The sequence below is a fragment of the Sinohyriopsis cumingii genome, unplaced genomic scaffold, assembly GCF_028554795.1.
Source record: "Sinohyriopsis cumingii isolate HCF-2022 unplaced genomic scaffold, ASM2855479v2 utg000198l, whole genome shotgun sequence".
Classification (NCBI taxonomy): domain Eukaryota; kingdom Metazoa; phylum Mollusca; class Bivalvia; order Unionida; family Unionidae; genus Sinohyriopsis; species Sinohyriopsis cumingii.
Genome location: NW_028315875.1, coordinates 1746633 through 1770211, shown reverse-complemented (window position 1 = coordinate 1770211; position 23579 = coordinate 1746633). Strand labels below are relative to the sequence as shown.

The 23579-nt window shown below is 37.6% G+C and overlaps 1 protein-coding gene across 2 annotated transcripts in view; it reads right to left on the bottom strand.

Annotated features, from left to right (window-relative positions):
• LOC149774568 (C-type mannose receptor 2-like) overlaps positions 1-23579 on the bottom strand; it is a 31166-nt gene that overhangs the window by 5991 nt on the left and 1596 nt on the right. The window contains exons 1-12 of one of the 2 annotated variants that reach the window (XM_089945034.1): positions 18366-18438; positions 15616-15702; positions 14697-14878; positions 13489-13604; positions 12629-12756; positions 11875-12050; positions 11340-11473; positions 5237-5370; positions 3782-3933; positions 2976-3091; positions 2556-2686; positions 452-618 (exon numbers count right to left, since the gene is read on the bottom strand). In XM_089945034.1, coding sequence (XP_089801160.1) covers positions 452-618; positions 2556-2686; positions 2976-3091; positions 3782-3933; positions 5237-5370; positions 11340-11473; positions 11875-12050; positions 12629-12756; positions 13489-13604; positions 14697-14878; positions 15616-15702; positions 18366-18423 — 1581 coding nt within the window. In that variant the 5' untranslated portion in view covers positions 18424-18438. Of the gene's footprint in view, positions 1-451; positions 619-2555; positions 2687-2975; positions 3092-3781; positions 3934-5236; positions 5371-11339; positions 11474-11874; positions 12051-12628; positions 12757-13488; positions 13605-14696; positions 14879-15615; positions 15703-18365; positions 18439-23579 lie in introns of those variants that run through there. The other variant, XM_089945035.1, reaches the window with a different exon arrangement.

Here is a 23579-nt window from a genome sequence, read left to right as displayed (position 1 = left end):
TTTTCTCTTTATTTATTTATTTATTTTTATGGCAAAGCCAGTGCGAAAAAAAGATGCACAGTCGTAATTAGCCGTGGTTCAGCAGTCTCTGTTTAGACGCAACAATTGAATATTATCAATGTATATTTGTAGCCTTTTACTGGGAGGCTTTGGTTACACTCAGATCCAAATATGATCACTAATACATGTTTGTTGTTTACGTTTTATGGAGGGGGTATTTGGATAAAATACATTTGATGGCTCGTCTGGCACTTCACATGTTAGTCGGAGTAAAAACTTCGAGAAAGTTTGTGACGTTATTCCCTGTGTGCAAAACATTTGCAAATGGGGCATCGTCGTTAGTGAGGTCTCAAAGAAGGGGTCAAAGTTAGTTATATATATATATATATATATATATATATATATATATATATATATATATATATATATATATATATATATATATATATACCTGTTCGTCGGCGTCAGAGACTGCTAAGCGGTGGGACACAGCCGGCTGTGACAGATCATTGCACTTGCCCTCCACCTCATACCACGTGACCACTGCCGATAAGTTTGTAGAGCTGAAGTAATAGCACTCGGACCCTTGAGACACCCACCCCGATGGACATGGTGTACCTGAGAGGAAATGAACCCATTGACACACATCGTGGTAATAATTGTCCATTTTCGTATAAATTAGCAAAACAATTAAAACTTGTGTATAATGATATTCTCGCACATGTTTAGTAAAATCATTAAAATTAAACAGTGATGTTCATAGAACCCTTAATTACTCAGTCTATTTGATTTAGATTTCAAAATCCGTCCTTTAGTTTTCTTAATCGTTCAGTTTCACTTTTCGTACACACTTGTACGCATTCTGCAGCTATCATCGTAAAATGAGATGTTCTTTGCACTATCTTGTTAAGAATTGTTTCTCTGTCCTCCATCCGTAAAATTACGTATTCCGCCAAAGTGTAATACTTCCACAATGAATCAAGACGACAAGACATCGCAATATAAAACAATTCATGGAAACGGTTACATAGATGAAAATGGTTACGCACAGGTTAAATACACTGGAAAGGTTACGTGCATGTAAATGGTTACTTACAGGTAAATGGGTACATACACTTAAATGGTTGCATACATGTACATGGGTGTATACACGTTGTTGTTGTTGTTGTTGTGGGGTTTAACGCCATATTTCAGCACACGATAGGCTATGCATGGCGGCCAGTATTAATGGTGGAGGAAGAACGCGGAAAAACCCCGGGAAGAACCACCGACCCACGAGAAGCTGGGTGCATACAGGTAAATGATTGCGTACACGTAAATGGGTACATGCACGTTGTTGTTGTTGTTATAGGGTTTAGCGCTATTTTTCAGCACAAGATAGGCTATATATGGCAGCCAGTATAAATGGTGGAGGAATAACCCGGAAAACCCCCAGAAAGAACCACCAATCCACGGCAAGCTTTCTCACATACCCACATTGGCCGAGCCTGAGACTCGAACCACACAGACACTGGTGAAATGGCAGTGATCCGAAAATGGTGAGCTCTTTAGACCACTCGGGGCCCCGGTACATAGACGTAAACGGTTGCATGCAGGTAAGTGGATACATACTGGCAAATGGTTACATACACGTAAATGGTTATATAAACGTAAATGGTTACATACAGGTAAATGGGTACATACATTTATATTGTTACATACATGTAAATTGGTATATACATGCAAATGGTCACATTCAGGTACAGTACCGGATTACCCAATAGGCAGAGTAGGCACCGGCCTATGGGCCCCAAGCCTTGTAGGGGCCCCGGGAAAACGGATCAAAATAATATTGATAAAACGTCTTAGGAGATAATTTGCGAGGGGGTCCCCAAGATTTCGAGCGCCTAAGGACCTTCACAGGGTTTAATCCGGCACTGTTCAGGTAAATGGTTGCAATCATGTAAATGTGAATGTTACCAATTACGTGTATGTAACCATTTACCTGTATGCAACCATTTACACAATGGTTGCATACAGGTAAATGGTTACATACACGTAATTGGTAACATTCACATACGTGGTTGCCTACAGGTAATTGGTTACGTACAGGCAAATGCGTACCTACAGATAGAATGGCTACATGCAGGTAAATGGTTAGATATAACTAAATGGTTATATTATCGTTAATGTGTACCTACAGATAAGATGCTTACATACAGGTAAAAATATAGATACATAGATGAAAGTAAGAAAAGCCTCTGGAATATCATTGACTTTAACAGGCTTGTCGTATATAATACATGAAATATGCTTAATAGTCTGCTTCTTTTGAGTGAAAAATCCGATGCATACGGAATGTAACATACATAGTTAATATTATTAAAACAATCTTCAGTGGAAAAATGGAAACTTAAATCTTTCCAACTATTGTTTTATTCTTTAAAGGACAGCATGTTCTTGAAATTAAGAAAATAATCTAGCCTAAGGGGAAAAATCATACATGTAAAACTTTCATAGTAGAAACAAAAACATAATAAAACAATATAATCGTACAGCTATTGTTTTTATTTTACCTGGATCAATGACCAACTCACAGATGTAACCTGCTTTGGCTATACACGAAAGATCGTTGTATTTTCCATCACGGTGGATTTCAGCACAGTTTTCATTGCCTGCATAGTTATTGGGCTCTTCGCTCCAATTTCTAAGGAAATATAAATGTTAAAAACATTATATAAATACAACCTTTTGTTTTCGTAATTCACACAAATGCCTTTTTGAAAAGACATGTTTGTACGTGCCACATTTAAGCATGTCGGACTTTATTCAGAAAATCTTAATAGGAATGCTTAAAGAAAGATTGAAAATGAACAGAAAACCTCAAATGCTCCGTTAAAGGTGTGCATTTATCAAATACTGTCAGGAATTCTAACAGAGAGAGAGAGAGAGAGAGAGAGATGGTATATAAACGGTTGTTCAATTTTGTTTTATACATTAGGGAACTATCGGCCGGTTTCCCATCTGCCCAGACGAAATGCATCTCTACTGCCATGTCGTTTAGCCCTGTCCAATATCCGATACCACCAATCTGAAGGTGTTCAAGCCAGTTCTGAAAATAAGATCTGTAACATTGGAAATTGCTATTTAAGCATATAATGACATTAAACATTTTTTTAGTATATATTTTTTCAATAAAGATTACAACTCTAGTTGCATGCATTTTAGTTTTGCTTATTTCATGATTATGAACGAAGAAAAATATAGGACACAAACACAGTATAAGAGTCTCAGAATGTATGAGATGTAAAAGAATGTAACGTGACAGTTTCTAAACAGCATAAACTTTTTTTCCCGTTACACTCCATTTCTTGATTGGTTGTTTGATAATTATAACACCTTCTTTAAAGATTCGATTGGAATTTCACATCGTTTCCCTCAAGAATGTTTTCATATACAGTAAAACCTGCACTGTGTCGTCTGCATCAGGTAATCGCGTGTTTAAAAGTAACTTTTATGTGAGAGCTCTGTAAAATAAATAAAGGTGCTAATATAAATCCTGTTAAACAGCAACATGCTTTCAAAAACCTTTCTCTTTTTTCACTTCGCTAATATAAACAATTCTAACTATTTCAACAAGACTAGAAAGTGTGTTACTCGTACAACCTTCACATCACATATACTATCTATTTATTTATTTTTTTAAATACAATTAATTGTAAATGCGTAAAGACGTCATCAAACATCGACTTAACAATAATTGGTGTACATTTAGCACATCCTTGCCGCTTTTAGTAAATACCTTTTCGTCTTTATCATCCACTTTTAAAAGATCAGCGCCAGCTTGCTGACACCTGGCACGTGAATCTTGCCAGTTGTATCCCTTTCCTTTTGCCATCAAGTAACAGGAATGTCCACCCCGCATCCATGACCCACATCCAAGATTGAGATGAGCTATAATAATAATAATAATAATAATAATAATAATAATAATAATAATTATTATTATTATTATTATTATTATTATTACTGTTATTATTATTATTATCATTATTAACAATTTGAAGTTACATGGAAAGTACGACTTACCAATTATTCAGGTGAAACTTAAACTTTGAGAAGTATTTGATGTCTTTAGAAAGAAATGTTTACTTGCGCTTTGCAAGAACTCTGAACAATTACAAACTTCAGGAAGTCAGGATATACTAGAAAATGTACCGGGTGCGAGAAGGAGGATACAGGCAATGAATTTCATTATTTGTTTATCTGTCCATTTTTTCATGAGAAAGATGTAAATTAATTCCGTCTTATTGTACTAATCCAGATGTAAAAGTCTGGTAATCTGTTTTTTTTTTCTTCTTCTGTAAAGTGCTCAACACTAATTAGCCTTGCTAACTTAGTTAATATGGTTATGCAAAACTTAATCGAACTTCCACCAACTTACAAAATGAACAGCAAACTGGAGGTCACATACTTACACTTGTATGTACGTATTCACATGCACATGTTCATGCAAATGTATGTATGTATGTATGCATGTATGTATGTATGTATGTATATATATATATATATATATATATATATATATATATATATATATATATATATATATATATATATATATATATATATATAGGGATTACTCATAAGTTAATAAATGTTTTTACCCATGGTTAGAGAGAGAGAGAGAGAGAGAGAGAGAGAGAGAGAGAGAGAGAGAGAGAGAAAGAGAGAAAAGAAGAAGAAGGAGTTCAGGCTCTCTTAATAAGGGTGTCACCCATAACGGTGTAGTTACTGTTACATCTTGGGGAATGAAGTACGGAATCGCTGTCAGGAAAAGATAGAGCGTTCTGACTCGAGGAACGAACTAATTCAGCAAAAGTCTTCTCTCTATTTATACGCAGTTTCTGTGGTCCTCATTTCGGATCAGAACAAGGCTCTCGACCTTTCCCACTTAAACCATGCGATTCATCTCGCTTAACTCGTCTATTATTGATTAAATTATTTGCATGTTCATCAGCTTCCCACCAAATCTAAATTGCTGACCTTTAAATACAAGAGAAATGTATTTTATGCGTTTCTGTAATTGCTCGTAAGGCACGATCTTTATAAAATAGCATACAGTTATATTACACAAATAGAAAAAATTAATCTCAATATATTTTATTGGAAAATTACTTTTAATCTAACTTAGAAAAAAAAATGTCAATCTTAATACGTTTACCCAGACATTATGTCCTAATAAGTAAAGCATTACCTACGAAAGCGGACTTCTCACACACATAATGGGCTTGTTTGGAGCACACCATGTCGTCAATTACACCGCCGAAATACATAATACCACAGTCTTGATGGAGTGATCTATCAAATGAAGGGGCCGAATCCCATGATCTAAAATAAATAAATAAATAAATAAATAAATAAATAAATAAATAAGATGCTGATGGCATGGCACTGTACACCTATATCATTTCATTAGCATTTCGAAAAACCAAGAAACCTATGCGATGGGTGTGATTTTCGCAACCACATTTCATTGAGATGGCGTTGAATGATAAAAGTTGCTGACCGCCACCGACTGCCTCACGTCCGCCATTTTTCAACCTTTGTGATTGTCCTTTGCGGGGAGTGGGTCGATATGCAGGAAAATGTAGTATTTCCTGTACATTTACTCTCTCTCTCTCTCTCTCTCTCTCTCTCTCTCTCTCTCTCTCTCTCTCTCTGGTGTAGCCTACGCCATCCGGTACTGGTATTATTCACTCTTCCATTTTGTAATCACGTAGGCAATGTAAAGAATGTATATTTACTACGTTGTGTAGCTCTCTATGCTATAAAGGTGGTGTAAGGGGTGCTCATGGAGGGGTAGTACCTCGGGGGGGGGGGTAGAAGTCGTACTTCCTCGGGAGTAGCTAGTCCACCTTTGGTCTCCACTTGGCGCTCAACTCTCACCTGTGGCTCCAAGAAGCTGTAGCATGCGTAGCGGCCACACCACGGGCAACGGCTTCGACTGGCCGGCCAAACCGGGTTGAGGGTAACCGATGGGTTCCTGACCCCCGGTGAGTCAGGGATTGTCACCCACTGCATGTGAAGACTGGAACCGGCGAACTGCGCGGAGGAACCACCAGCTGGTCAACGGGCAGAAAGGCGGACCCAGCAAAGCGATGTGGAACGCTAAGAGCACGGCAAGACACGTAGGACGCCTTGGTCATCCACTGCATCCAGTCTCCATTCCAGCCGTCTTGACTACGTCTTGCAACTGGACAAAGTGGAGCCTGGACGAGAAAGTGAGGCTGACACAGCGCAACTCTTCCTTACTTTAATCCAACTCACGCGCAAGTCATTTATGTCATCACCCGTACCCAAGTCTTGCGGCAATGGGCGAGCTGCGATGCGGCAGGTGTGGATGCACTGGCAGCCGTATTGGCGGACCTGCACGCAGGCGGCTCAGACCATATGGTCGTCTTCCACTGATCTGAAGCAGAAATGGATTTCGGCAGCCGTCTGAGCGACTAAGCAGACCTCTTCAGGATAGCGCTGCTTACCTCCATAGCCTGAGGATGGGGCAAAAAAGGTGCCCTAAAAAAAAGCCTGATTCATCTACCGGACCAGCTTACCGCGGCTGGAGGGAATCACATTCTTGCGGTCAAAACACAAAGAAAACCCAAAAAGTTTCACTCACTCTTGGTGCGTGGAACATACGCACTCTATTGGATCGTGCAGAGGCTGACAGACCAGAGAGAAGAACTGCCCTGATTGCAAGAGAACTTGCTCGCTACAAGATAGAGATAGCAGCCCTAAGTGAAACTCGCTTGGCTGACGAGGGCCAACTGACTGAAGTTGAAGTTGGTTACACCTTTTTCTGGAGTGAACGTGGCACCGATGAACGTCGGGAGTTGGATTCGCTGTCAAGTCAAGCTTGGTGAAAAAGCTCTCCATCTTACCAAAGGGAATTAATGACCGGCTTATAATGCTGAAGCTATCCTTACATGGAAAAAAGCAAGCCACACTCAATAGTGCTTATGCACCAACCATGACCTACTCGGAGAAAGCTAAAGACAAGTTCTACCAGGATCAGGAAACTCTGATTGCTTCAGTAGCAAAGTCAGACAAGCTGATCATTCTTGGTTATTTTAACGCCAGAGTTGGCGTGGACCACATCTTGTGGAAGGGAGTTATTGGTAGATATGGAATTGGCACCTGCAACAGTAATGGAGATCTACTCTTGAGAATGTGCACAACATTTGATTTCCTGGTCACAAACACCACCTTCCGATTGCCTAACCGCAATAAAACAACTTGGATGTTGTTGTTGTTGTTGTTATAGGGTTTAACGCCATTTTTCAGCACAAGATAGGCTATACATGGCGGCCAGTATTAATGGTGGAGGAAGAACCGGGAAAACCCCGGAAAGAACCACCGACCCACGAGAAGCTACCGGCAAGCTTTCTCACATATCCACATTTGCCGAGCCCGAGACTCGAACCCACGCAGACAGAGGTCAACTTGGATGCACTCACGGTCTAAGCATTGGCACCAGATCGACTACATCTTAGTTCGTAGGAATGACAGGCAGGATGTCCGTGTGACTAAGGCCATGTGTGGTGCTGACTGCTGGACAGACCACAGGCTACTGATCTCCAAGATGAATCTAAAAATTAAACCTCCCAGACGCCCACAGGTAATTAAAGTCCATAAACGACTCAGCGTCTCCATGATGAAAGTCTGCAACAATGAGCAAGCTCTGTCTGAAGCTCTGACAAGCCAGCTAGAAACCACAGACTCTGATACCAACAGCGTAGAGAATTGCTGAAAGGCCTTCAAACATATGTTGTACTCCACTGCATCTGAAGCCCTTGGCGTCACTGCGCGAAAGCACCAAGACTGGTTTGACGAGAACTGTGAAGAAATACAGTCCCAGCTAGAGGAGAATCATAATCTCCATCGTGCATACAACATCGACCCCAAGTCCGTTGCAAAGAAAGATGCATTCAGCAGAGTCCGCCAAGCTGTGCAGAAGAAACTACGCGAGATGCAGGACACATGGCTGAGCCGAAAGGCTGATGATATCCAGTCCTTTGCCGACAGACACGACATGAAGAATTTATATAGTGCTCTTCGTGATGTTTATGGCCCACTAACATCAGGCACAGCCCCACTCTTAAGCTCCGATGGCAGCACTCTCATAACCGAGAAGGAGAAGATACTGGATCGCTGAGCGGAACACTTTGACGGTATCCTCAACAGACCCTCTTCCATCAACAATGAAGCAATCAACCATCTACCACAGGTGGAGATCAACGATAGGTAGGTTTGCTGACCCTCCGACAGTGCTGGAAACTCATAAGGCCATTGAACTCCTGTCTAGTGGAAAAGCTCCAGGAACAGACTCCATCCCAGCTGAGATCTACAAGTCTAGTGGGCCTAAGTTAGTGGGAAGACTAACAGAGATGTTTTGTGGCATGTGGAAGATGAAACGCATACTCCAGGAATTCAAAGATGCATCCATCGTCCATCTTTACAAACGCAAAGGCAATCACCAGTTCTGCGACAACCATATAGGAATCTCTCTACTCTGCATCGCTGGCAAGGTCCTCGCCAGGATACTGCTGAACAGACTCACAGATTACCTTGATCATGGCCTACTGCCAGAAAGCCAGTGTGGCTTCAGAAAGGAGAGAGGCACCATCGACATGATCTTTGCTGCCAGGCAGTTGCAAGAAAAATGTCTTGAACAAAATGTCCAGCTATATACCACCTTCGTGGACCTGACTAAGGCATTCGACACTGTCAGCCTGGAATGTCTTTGGAAGATCATGGCCAAATTTGGATGTCCAGAAGTCTTCATTGAAATGGTGAGACAGTTTCATGATGGCATGCTTGCCAAAGTCCAGGACCAGGGTAACTATTCCAAACCCTTTGCAGTTACGAATGGTGTGAAACAAGGATGCGTCTTAGTCTCCACTCTCTTCAGGCTCATGTTCGCCGCAATGCTGATGGATGCTTTCAAGGACAGCGATGTTGGAGTAGGTCTCAAATGCCGTCTGGATGGGAAGTTGTTCAACCTGAGGAGGCTCCAAGCCAAAACCAAAGTCCAAGTTGAGAACATTCGCGATATACTGTTTGCAGATGACTGTGCCCTCAACTCCAGCACGGAGGCAGGTATGCAACAGAGCATGGACCTTTTTTCCACAGCGTGCTCCAACTTCGGACTCAGCATCTCTACCAGCAAGACCGAGGTTCTGCATCAGCCAGCTCCTGGAGAAGATTACATGGAACCATCCATCACTGTCAATAGCCATAAGCTCAAAAATGTAGACAGGTTCACATACCTTGGCAGCACCCTCTCACAAGCAGTCCACATAGACGATGAGGTCAACACTAGGATTGCCAAAGCCAGCATAGCATTTGGTAGACTCCGCTCAAATGTCTGGGATAGGAGAGGCATCAAGCGTGCCACCAAACTCAAAGTCTACGCAGCGGTTGTTCTCCCCACCCTCCTCTATGCTTGCGAGACATGGACTGTGTATAGCCGTCATGTTAAAAAACTGAACCACTTCCATATGAGCTCCCTGAGGAAACTACTGAAAATCAGATGGCAGGACAAAGTACCAAACACAGAAGTGCTCACTATGGCCGGCATGACAAGCATCCACACCATGCTGTGCAAGGCACAACTCCAATGGGCTGGCCATGTTGTCCGCATCCGGTAGAATGCCTACCTAAGAAGGTCTTTTATGGAGAGCTACAACAAGGCAAAAGATCTCATGGTGGTCAAAAAAAGAGATACAAGGACACAATCAAGGCTTCGCTGAAGAACCTAGACATTGATCCTGATACCTGGGAGAGTGTCGCTGCTAACCGATCTGCTTGGCGTAGTCAAGGCAACGCTGGTGCGGAAGCCTTTGAGCAGAAAAGACTGGTGGACGCAGTTGAAAAACGTGATCAACGCAAATCCAGGAACATCAGTTCCGCAACTCCCGGCCAGCAACCTGCACATCCATGTCCCCACTGCAACAGACTTTTCTGGGCCCGGATCGGACTGATCAGCCATCTCCAGACCCACCCCCAGTGAATTGATGACATTAAATGGTCCTCATTGACACCGATGGACGAACATCATGCTATAAAGAAAAGACATAGGCGATAAAGGACATACGGGTGTATCGTCTATTGCTAACGTCATACAACGGAAGTATGGATATAAAGAATTGATGGAGGTATTAAAATAAATATTTTTGATTGATTCCTTGATCATACGAAACCATGGGGTTTCCCATGGTCACACTATTTAATTTCATCCATGGACGTTGATGGTTCATACATGAATTTGAGGAAAAATATCCGCATTCAAACAAACACGCGCATATATGTGGTACCTTTATGAGTGTTGTTGTTGTTGTTGTTGGTATAGTGTTTTACGCCATTTTCAGCACAGGATAGGCTACACATGGCGGCCAGTATAAATGGTGGAGGAATAACACGGGAAAACACCGGGAAGAACCACTAACCCACGAGAAGCTACTGGCAAGCTTTCTCAGGTACCCACATTGGTCGAGCCGGAGACTCGAACCCACGCAGACAGAGGTGAGATGGCAGTGATCCGTAACGGTGAGCGTTTTAGATCACTCGGTCACTAGGGGCCCCCATTTATGAATGTAAAATAGACTTCATTGACAACAGTAAGAAAGATAAAAAGGATGTAATATAAGAATGTCAAATTTTTAGCCGTCTTGGGTCAATGAAAAGCATTAATCAAACATGCATTGCTGTATCCACTAAGTGGTTGCTGTAAGATCTTCACGTATATAGTGCAGATCTGAATTTAATCAGATTGTGGGCTTGTAGACTAATCGTGTTGAAAATAAGGAGACACATCACTGGTGTAAACCATGGATAGCTATCATGGTCACACAAAAAAGACGTCCGTGTAGTTCGCATTCAATCATGATCAAGCCATGTAGCAGAAAATGTAAAGCTGATGTAATCTGTGTGACAACTAGCGGCTATAAATAAATAAAAAATAAACAAGATTAATAAACAAATTCGTGATGAGAAAATTACTGTCTGCATTGATGAATGGAATTTATAAAGTTTATTTCAAACTAGTAGTTGCTGTGAAGTTAGACCTTCCATTAATCTGCGCTAAATAAGCTTCATGTATCAATCGTTTGTTTTTACGTACATATGTTTTCATTATTATTATTAACTGTTTATTCTCCACCATTATGCTTTTCACTGCATATTGTTACGTAGGTGTAGAGGAAGAAATCTTGTCTTTCTCCAATTATTGTTAAATTACAATTTAACTAACAACAATCACAAAAAATAATATTTACCTTTCTGTGGAAGGAAAGACTTACATTAAAGACATATTTGCCAGCGTGCCATTTTGCCATGTATACTTTCCCTCAGTCACTATATCATTTAGACCCGTCCACCATGGTATCATGACGCCATTAGGATCGTTGTTTTGTAACTGGCGTGCAATAAAATTCTGGAAATAAAATGAACATGTTATAAAAACAACAACAACAACATTATGAACGCGTGTTGCTTTTAATGTTAACGCTATGTTAGTGATCCAGGTGTACATGAAAGAAAAGAAAATACCTAGAGTTGTCTATAAAAAAGTAACAAGTGCTCTCAATTCATGTGTTTTCTTTCGCGCTCATCCATTTTGCAACAATTCTTTTTTAGGGGTTATAATCATATGAACGCAAAATCTGCATATTTTTTTGTCTTATTAAATTGTCGTATATGTGCTGTTTTAGCTCTATTGATAATGGAGAATTTGAGAAAGCCAATGACACTATATCTTGATGGTTCTGAAATTTCTATTTTTTGGTGAACATCTACTAACAAATAAAACCAAAATAAAGTCAGACTGAAAATCACCTTCTCATCCATATTGTTAATAAACAGAAGAACGGGGGTTCTCCCAGGAACAAGGTTTCCGCAGTATGTGGATGCGTCATCCCATGATAGCCGCTGAGAACTGTTCAGAAGATCGCTTACATAAAAACAGCCCGTGTCCAAGGGAAACCAACCAGGCCCATCGGGACAATACTCATCTGGTAAAAAATCACTATTTATTACAAGAACATTTCAGATAAAAATGAACAAAAAGAATATTGATAAATAAAGATTGACCTCTATTAAAATGATTCTTAGTTTTTCTGCTTCGTGAAAATTCAGAATATTAATTGGTACACAGACAAGCACAAAAATGAAACTGTACAAGCACGTGATAGGTTCTTTTAATGTCAAAGCTGCGATACGAAATCGTGTGTGTCAAAGGACTCGCCACCCCCATCCCCCCAAAAATGCCAACGTTCAGTATTTGAACAAACTTCGAACATAGTTCAAAGCATTTTTATTTCAAGGAAAGACATCCAGCATCGTTGGTAATAAGAAACCAAACAAGAAAGTTTCCTGAAGAATAATACATTCATGTTTACTGTGATAACTGGCAGGATTGGCTATGTATTGTAATTCTATTCTTAGCAACTGTGACCAAACAAAAAGAGAAGAAGAAGAAAATTAGTATGAAACCCTCCTGACCATTGTAAAGAAAGCTGAATATAACTTGATTTTCTGTAGAACAATATTTTTGACAGATATTTCGAATAAAGTTTTCCCACATACTTACTTCTATTTATAACATATTTACAAATAAATCCGAATAGACTGTCACAATATTCATCACCGAACTTCCCAAATTCATTCATTGCCCCACAGTCTTGATCGTCATAATTATCGGGCTCATTCCTCCATTTTCTATTCAAACAAACAAGTAAAGGCATAAGTATTTCACGACTCTGTAGCGGCTAGACATTTGTGGTTGGGGAAAATAGTTTATGGTAGCGTCTGAACGATGTGATAACAATATTAATGTTATTGAATTAATTGATCATGACATTATGAAAGAAAAACGACCAATCAAAATGGTTGGTACTGCAGACTCGGCAACATAACATTATTGGTTCAGGTCCAGCTGCAGCATTGCCTTCGTTACAACTGAAGCAATGATAATTGTAATCAACTACAGATTATCAATTTTCAACGTGATTCGGTGACCAATCAGATTGACAGACGCGTGCAGCATTACATCATTGACTTTTTAAAGGTTGTTTGCACCAGCTCAATTCCTGTCAAACAATGAGTCATTCTAATCTGGATAAACTTTACAGTGTAACTTTTATAAATTAACATAATTTTGACTTTAATTATAATTCAAAGGTACCAGTGAAGTAATTCATGTAAATTTGAACGGAACATCATATATTTTGTGGAATTTAATTTGCTTATTAGTAACGGTTTGTCGACTTTTTCAGTCCTGTATAGAAGTTTGCTATAGACAATGTAAATAGTAGTCATACAAATATTTGGCGCATTTCTTTTGAGAAACGAAAATGTTATTTTTAAAGCAACTCCGTACTTAAACAAGCAAAAAACCTCAGAACAGAAGAGTGAATAAAAAAGAAAAGAAGTATTCAGTTAAATTCGTACATAATCGAGTTATCGCCTCCTCCAGTTACCCAGTTCCAGATACCACTACCATCAATATTAAGACCGATCCACCATGCGTCAGTGCGATAATCCTCAGTTTGGATCTGTATCCATTGCTAAAAGAGGCAAAATAATTGTAAAAGATGACTACTAACGTTAAAGATTTAAACTTTAAAAGAAAACAATACAATTAGACCTGTTACCAGCGATCGAAAATACTTTTCATTTTATCCAGATTATTTTACATCTAAATATTGACTATCGCGTTGAAGTGCTGATGAATATATATCACCATTTCTAAAACAATCCTTTTAGTTTCCGAAAAACACATTTTATCTGACATTTAAATGTTATTTAACAAGTATCAGTATGATTTCAGCATCATTTTGTTTCATTGAGTATCTACGCAATCATCACTCAACTTTACCTACTCTCTTTTCATATTACAACACAGTATTTGAACCTGTGTATCGGTGCCATTGTTTCTGGTGATCTGCAAACCCCATATTTTTCTTATTTGGTAGACAATCCACCTGATTAGTCTCATTTAGATTAATTTTGTGACACCTTTTTATCTTTTCTTTACCTACAGATTTGTATTAAGACCGGAAAAAATTTGCTGGGAGATAAAAAGGAAATCTAGACGGTGCTGTGCAAATGTCTTTCACCCAGCTATCACTATTGAACGTACAATTTTATAGGTCGATCATTTACATACGAATTATGAGACAAGTATAATAACTACCAAGAAACACCCAATCAATCAATGAATCAATGAAACAATCAGTCAATCAGAAAACAAATGAATGAATCAATTTACACAACCATAATTAAATCACACTATTAAAAGTTTCCAAGACAGCTTTCTAATATATTTATACTTATGTACTTACTTATCTTGAAGTTCATACCTTTACACGGCTCATTCTCCCAATGAACTATGACTTTGACTTGAATTTTAGTATCAGGAAATTTAAAGAAATGACAAACTTTACTCTTCTAAATCTTTTGAAGTCCTTTTTTAACCAAGAACATTTTTTTCTTAACCTATACATTTAGAATTTGAAACTCTGTGATGATCAATAAATCAAGCATAGAGCTAAACATATTTCAGCTAATATTTAATCCTGAGCAAATGCTTAACAAATTGACAGCATTATTCCCCCAAGTTGAAAAAAAAACCAATAAAAAAATAAAAAGCATGTTACCAGTTCTGACTGAGAGCCAACAACCATAAGATCTGCGCCTTGCAGTTGACATTCTTGTCTGGCCTCTTGATACGTTATCAAGGCTTTGTTGTTCCAGTAGTAACAATTGTTGTTTGCTTTCAACCATCCATCATCGCAAGCAATTTCAGATGTGTACAGATCACCACATACGGCATAAAAGCCTTGAATTAACATGAATTGATAAGAATGAAACAATAATATAATGTCTTTTGAATTAAATATTACTCCTGATACTACTACCATTACTCCTACTACTATGAAACATAATACAATTGTTGTTCCTGCTGATTTTAAGGGCAATTTTTACATATTATTGGTAATATTATGCTGATACATAGGAGCTAAGCACCCTTGCCAAGCATTTAATGTGGCAATCTACCTGGGTTGACTGGTCGGGTATTTAACCCGGGACAATAGGATTATGAGTCCGACCGTCCATGAACTAAGCTTTTGCGGTTCCAAAAGCAAAAGAGGAGGAGGAGGATGAAGAATTTAAAAAGTCGAATAATACAGATGTGAGGAAATTTATTTAATTTATACTTTCCTAGTCATTCATCTATGTTGTCAATCGATTCACCTAAATTAATATATATATAAATGGTATTGGGACCTTAGCGATGCAAAGAAAAATACAGTCAGACAGTTGGTCCGAAGGAGATTATTGGCACATCAGCACATCGATCGCTATTTCGCGCCGAGGCAATGGCAAATAAAGTGTTTCGCACAGGGACGCACTACGCCAGTGGACTTGATCTGGTGTATGTAGGATTTGAACCCACGATCTTTGTGTTTTAAGTCCAGCATTATTCTAATGAACCGCGGCGGCTCTCTTTTAGACAAGCAAATAGGCAAAACAACCCCAAAAATACCAAAATAAAACATGATCAAGCATGATTACCTAGAAGTACTCCACATAAAACCTTCAGCAGTGACATGCCAGGCATAACACGAAACAAGGCAACAGGAGAGATATTTAGCCTGGGCCCTGAAAATAAAATATCCATCAATTCAATCACTAATTTACGTACCTATATACAGTCATATATCTATATCTACATCTTTCGAAAGTTAACTTCGACACTAATCATATCTGTCTGTTAGTCTGTCTGAGACTATGATTGACCAATGACCTCCCTGCTAGGTAAATATATAAACAGATAGATGTGTAGAATATAGGTAGATTGATAGGTGAATAGTGGCAAATAGATAGGTATGTGAATAGGTAGATAGGTATTCATAGTTGTCTGTCAGTCTGTCTGAAACTGTGATTGATCGATGACCTTCTTGATATCTATATATATCTATATATATCTATATATATATATATATATATATATATATATATATATATATATATATATATATATATATATATATATATATATATATATTGAGGTGAGTAGTAGTGGTTAATAAATATGTAGGTGAAGAAGCTGATAAATAATTACATGTCTGTCAGTTTATGTGATTTTGTATCAATTTAAATGTCAGCTCCATCATATATTACACATTTCATACAACTGCATATAAACATAAAGACATTACTTGGCCACTTTTCATACTACTGCATATGCCAACACGAAGACCTTAATGCTTGACCACTTTCGATACAACTGCATATGCGAACACATACATCACTGCTTGACCACCTTCCATAATAATGCAAATATCAACACAAAGACATCACTGCTGGAGCACATTTCATAAAACTGCATATAACACAAAGACATCACTGCTGGAGCACATTCCATAAAACTGCATATAACACAAAGACATCACTGCTGGACCACATTCCATACAACTGCATATACCAAGCCAAAGACATCACTGCTGACTCACTTTCCATACTAATGCATTTAGAAATGCAAATACACCACTGTTGGACCAATTCATAATATTGCATATAGCAACACAAAGACATCACTGCTTTACCATTGTCCGTACTAGTGCATGTAACAAAAGAGAGTCATCGCTGATGAATCTAATTCCATAATGTTGCCTATAGCAACACAAAGACATCACCACTGCATCACTTCCCATACTACTTCAGATAACAACACAAAGACATCGCTGCTTGACCACTTTCCAAATTACTGCACGTAACTACACAGAGACATCGCTCCTTAACCACTTTCCATACTACTGCGCATAACTACACAGAGACATCGCTGCTTAACCACTTTCCATACTACTGCGCATAACTACACAGAGACATCACTGCAGGGCCACTTTTCATACTACCGCATATAACAGCACAAAGACCTCACCGTTGGACCACTTTCCATACTACTGCCTATGACTACACATAGACATCACTAACGGATCACTTTCCATAATGTTGCATATAACGACACAAAGATATCACCGCTGGATCATTTTCCATACTACTGCATATAACAACATAAAGATATCACTGCTGGATCACTTTCATTGCTTATGAAATGCTCTCAGTATATACAAATGGTTACGATACCACAACTTAAATATTTTCGTTACTACTGCATACAGAACTACCACCCGCTGTTCCTAGACCTTACCACTCGATCAATGGTCTTACTACCTGTTGTTCAGAGAGTTGGCCTGGTCCTATTATATATCTCACTACTGAAAACTATCATGTTATCATTAGTTTACTAGTCTTACCTCTGAACTAAATGGTGTTGATAAATTGCTACAATTGTGATACTTCAAGCGCAAAATAGAATGCATTAAAGTTCTTCAGCAGCATACATAATGGAGTAAAGCAATATTGTGATCAACTCTACAGTTAGCATAGAGGTGACGGAGACAAAAAAATCAATAATCTCAGAAGCAAGAGACAACATGCCCGTGCTTAGACGTTTCGATGAGGTTAGGTTATGGTCAGATTTAGTTGTATTACAAAACAAATATCATGATGGTAACAATTCACTTCTGTAAACATTAAACATCAAAACTGATGTTTCAAACGTTATATGAGGACTGTTGATTTATAATTTACATTAAATAATAAAATTATTAAATATAATACATCAATCCAGACATCAAAATGATCCAAGCTGAGCAATGTGAAGAGAGATTAAATTATACATTTGATGTGAAAAAATACACAAATTTGAATTCAGTCTAATTCACATTACAACATTAAGATCTCATCAACTTTAGCAAGCCAACATACAACCATTCGTCAAAGCAAGATAGAGAATATGTTGAAAATAATGTTAGGTTCAAAACAACCAAAAGTGACTCATTGTATAAAGTAGCAGGTTTTAATCAACCATTTTTGAATTATAAGATTTTATACCAGTTTGCAAGCATTCATGTGTTTGAAGTGTTATGGATATTTAATTTATATTGCGTGCTTGACTTGTGTCCATGATTGCGGGTTATGGATAAAGGGATTTTTTTGCACAGAGAGAGAACAAAAAGCAAGTTGCAGATAGATGTTATGTTGATGTTCATGCCAATAGATAATTTTGTCAATCACAAAGTAATATATGTATATCGTTTTAAATGACTGACATATAAAGCATTTAAAAAGTCTTTGTTTATAATCTCGAAACTTCAATTTCTTACACAAAAAGCAATCAATGTGGGAAGAAATAAGTGTGACAGAATGCAACAAAATAGAGTATCTTGAAAGAAGAGTTAACCGAAAAGTCTACGTACATGCACAAGCCAAGACAATGTCCTTTACAGACGAAATCCATAGTATGTGGGCCAACATTGGTAAGCATATATTGTTGACATGCAAAGAAAGCAAACATAAAACGATGGATACTAATACCTATTAAGAGTGATTATTAATACCGGTTAATAGTGATTGGTGTTGTTTTCACAATACGCTTCGACTTAAAAATTAAAAACAAAAGGGAGATGACATATACAACGCGATCGCAAAGAGATAAGTCTGAAAATGCACGTTTGGATGAGGGAAAGGAGTTTTAAAATAAATGAGTTATGGATCGATTGCGCACCTGATACTTTTCAGCCTTCTAGGAGAAGAAAAAAAATTGTTCACGTTGTAACAAAGTGAATTGGGATAAAGTTATCTGGAATAGTTACTGACATGATTGTACCTTTAACACTTTCGTGATATTACACGACAATCATAAGAATTGCCTGGAATAGTTACTGACATGATTGTACCGTTAACACTTTCGTGATATTACACGACAATCATAAGAATTGCCTGGAATAGTTAATGACATGATTGTACCGTTAACACTTTCGTGATATTACACGACAATCATAAGAATTGCCTGGAATAGTTACTGACATGATTGTACCGTTAACACTTTCGTGATATTACACGACAATCATAAGAATTGCCTGGAATAGTTAATGACATGATTGTACCGTTAACACTTTCGTGATATTACACGACAATCATAAGAATTGCCTGGAATAGTTACTGACATGATTGTACCGTTAACACTTTCTTGATATTACACGACAATCATAAGAATTGCCTGGAATAGTTAATGACATGATTGTACCGTTAACACTTTCGTGATATTACACGACAATCATAAGAATTGCCTGGAATAGTTACTGACATGATTGTACCGTTAACACTTTCGTGATATTACACGACAATCATAAGAATTGCCTGGAATAGTTACTGACATGATTGTACCGTTAACACTTTCGTGATATTACACGACAATCATAAGAATTGCCTGGAATAGTTACTGACATGATTGTACCTTTAACACTTTCGTGATATTACACGACAATCATAAGAATTACATCAAAGGCAATATATGAAAAGATAATTCTCAACAGAGTTTAAAACAAAAGGAAATGTAACATCAGTCGTCGCTATCCATGAAATGACTTGCAAACTGACAGCAGATAATAAGATCAACAATGATAAAATAATTTTCATCGCTAATGGAAAAAAAAATGTGTCATGCCAAACTCAATAAGGAAATTAAATCAAGGGTAGTAATTGGTAGCTAAGGAACAATGCAAATCGTGAGAGTTACATAATTATAGACGCACTTCCTGACAACGAAATCCCTTTTGTTAACACAGTTGAGAAGAGAAACTGTAGATTTTGTTGCTAGTATTATCACATTTAGGGCTAAAATAATCTCCTTTACTACATCGATTGCTTTCCTGATGGGTATTACAACTTAGAAATGTTATAATAATCTACATATAAATAGTCTAAGAGGAAATCGCTTCAAATGTTAACAACTAAGAAAGTATTGACGTTGATTCTTTGAAACGCAATTGAAAAGTTGAAAATTCTCCCTGAGAGAATTGAACAGAATACATAATAATCTACAATAATAAATTGCCAAAGATTGCTAGCCGGAGAATAATACTATTTCTACCAAGCCAGATGCAGTTTGCGGGTGTTACAACCCCATCCCCCAATATATATATTTTCCAATATTGAAAGTACAAAATTGATAGCAGTGGGTATTATCATTGTTTGTTTCCATCTATACCAGTTCGCAGTGTGTTTTATGGAAAATCTTTCATACAGTGCTTATAGCGATCAGAAATACTTACAAAAGTATACAATTAACAAACAGAGTATCATCACATTAGTTGAAAATGGAGAAGTAACAGACTTTAACGATATGAATGTAGTGTGTGTTTTATACTATAAGTAACTAGCAGAGTGCACACAAAATGTTTGGAAATATATCCTTTCGAGCTTCCACTAAACCATTAAATTTTGGTACAAAAAGGAAACGCACCAAAGTATGTCAAACAATTAAAAGAGACGTACAACCCAGTAATAAGCATATATGAAACTGAAGTAGAAAAAAAATACACTCGTGTTAAGAGGTAGCATTGATAGAAATCAAGTCTAACACAAAGGCTGTAAAAGCTGGACTAAACAAAAGACACTGATATTAAGAATTAAACAAAACAACACTCACGTAAGTTGTACCACTCACAAAGTTAACACTGAATTAAACAGAAAGAAACTGTTATTAAATGCTATTATATGCTCATTTTATTCTCCGTTAACTTTGTCAGAATCGGTCAGTATTTTAGGATATTGCACACCTTCATATTGCATTCACGTGCATAAAAGAACTTCTTTCTATTGTAAACAGACAATAGCCGCAGACACAACCACTTTTGATTTGTAAACAATTCATGTATACTCGCGTAGTAGGCGCTTTACGTTTCGGTTGACTAAATTTGTTTCTGATTGAAGTAAAGCAGATGTGTCGTGGACTATCACATATCAGCTGCTTTGGCACATTCCGCGTTAACTGTTTTTTTATACAATGTTTCGGATTTAGGCTAGCTATACAGTGGACGCCAGAAAGGGTCCTTACAAATAACGTTCAAGTCACAAGGGATAAACTGTCTTCTTTAGCTGGTAATAAGAATGGCAAAAACATATACTTACAGTTTTAAATCCTGAATTTCCTCAAATGTACTTTCCTAGCTCTGCAAATCCGAATCACATGAGCCATGTCATAGGTTTTCAATCTTGATTACACATTTCGAAATTGTACTGTAATTTCGAATGTAAGTGCAATTACATCCTCCTTACCGCACTCAAAATGAAATAAGCATTAAATTCCATAGCGTCTTTTTGATAATTACAATTGAAAGACTTCATATTTTACCCACATTATAATTTCAAACATTCAATGACAGAAACAGAAACACATTTGCAGATGTCAACATGCATCTCCCTCGCTTCTGCAATCCAATGTATTTCGTGTGGAATTGTCACATACAAATCCAGTCTGTAATCACGAAATTTCGTAGATCGAAAAAAATACCAAAATCTATTCATTCCAGGTCTAATGGAAAAGTCCAGATTTCAGTTTTAACTAGACACGCCATTTTCTTTCGAAAGTTATGTCGAGCGCTCGACTAAGTTCAAATTTATCTGGGCGGAGTTATGTGCGCAGTAATAATGTTGTTGTGTAATGATGAATCTGCGCTTGTGTATTTAGTTTGGAATACGGCATACATTCAGTTACTTTGTTTCTTGTAGTGTATTTTGTTAATATAATTAAGCAATAGGTAGAATAAGAAAATGAGCATATATTAAAAAGGTTACTGCATTTATATAGGAAAATATGAACCCGTTTTGTTGGAAGGATATACTCCCAAGGTCGATCCCAAGGTCGCTCCCATGGTCGTGCAGTATTTACATCCGAAAAACTAGTTCATATTTTCTCACACAAAATGCGGTAACCAATAAGTATCACTGACATAGCAAATACTGAACTAAGCAAAAACATACTGACGTAACGTTGTACCACTGACAGAGTAAATACTGAATTTAATAGAAATATACTGATATTTAGTGGTACCACTGACAGAGTTAATACTGAATTTAAAAAAAAGACACTGACGTAAAGTTGTAGCACGACAGAGTAAATACTGAATTAAACGAAATGACACTGACGTAAAGTTGTATCACTGATAGAGTAAATACTGGATTGAACCTAAAACAGTCATTTAAATTAATTTGTACTGCATTGTGATTTAGAATGGATGAAGCGAAAGAAGAAATCAAATAAAGCAAATATGATTTTGAGGAAATTAGGAAAACAATTCTTGGATGTATAAAATCTACAATTTTTGAATTGCATCAAGTCATGGCTTTCTCAATCAGGATGACACTTAAGATTTATTTTGGAGTCAAGGCTCTCTCCATCAGGGTGATACCAATATCCATTTTGGAGTCAGGGCTCTCTCCATCTGGGAGATACCAATATCCATTTTGGAGTCAGGGCTCTCTCCATCGGGGTGATACCAATATCCATTTTGGAGTCAGGGCTCTCTCCATCGGGGTGATACCAATATCCATTTTGGAGTCAGGGCTCTCTCCATCGGGGTGATAACAATATCCATTTTGGAGTCAGGGCTCTCTCCATCGGGGTGATACCAATATCCATTTTGAAGTCAGTGCTCTCTCCATCGGGGTCATACCATTCTGGAGTCAGGGCTCTCTCCACCAGGGTGATACCAAGATCCATTTTGGAGACAGATACAAAATCAGAATACTAAGTACTAGCCATACAAGTGTTTAAACCTATTATTATATCTCAGGCACTGGTTAACACATGGATTTAACTTGGCACAATCACGTTTTTCTGAATACCGCACACAAATCAACTATCACTGAGATACAATGCTGCACATGTACACAACTTTTGATATCTGTGTGTGTATGTGCTTTAAACTAAGAATACAGGCCATATATACTTCAGTGCTCATGAAAAAGATGTTTGTTACAAAAATAGAAATTGATAAATAGTTAATGGAGACTCAAATAGTCTCAGATATTTAATGATAGACTATAATCACATTCGAACTTATTGAGACTCATAGATCGTTAATGATGGACTATATGCTCATTCGAACTTACTGAGCCTCATAGCTATTTAATGATGGACTATATGCACATTCGAACTTATTGAGACTCATAGATAGTTAATGATAGACTATATGCACATTCGAACTTACTGAGACTCATAGATAGTTAATGATGGACTATATGCACATTCGAATCTATTGAGACTCATATATAGTTAATGATGGACTATATGCTCATTCAGACTTATTGAGACTCATAGCTATTTAATGATGGACTATATGCTCATTCGAGAAAAAAGAAGCATTTTGCCTTTCAGCTAGTAAGCGGAAAAAGGTACTTCGGACGAAGGAATATTACTTCTGTCGCCTTGTTTGTCATTCTCGTGTCATCATTTACTATTTTACTGTTTACAAATATCTGGTGAAAAGCTACAATCCGATATATTAACAAGACAAAAAAAAATTGTACTATGCCAGAAACCTTGCCATTCCAGTTCTATATAGAAACCACGCTGTGCCAATTCTACCAAGAATAATTCTATGCTAGTTCTGTAAAGTAACAATGGT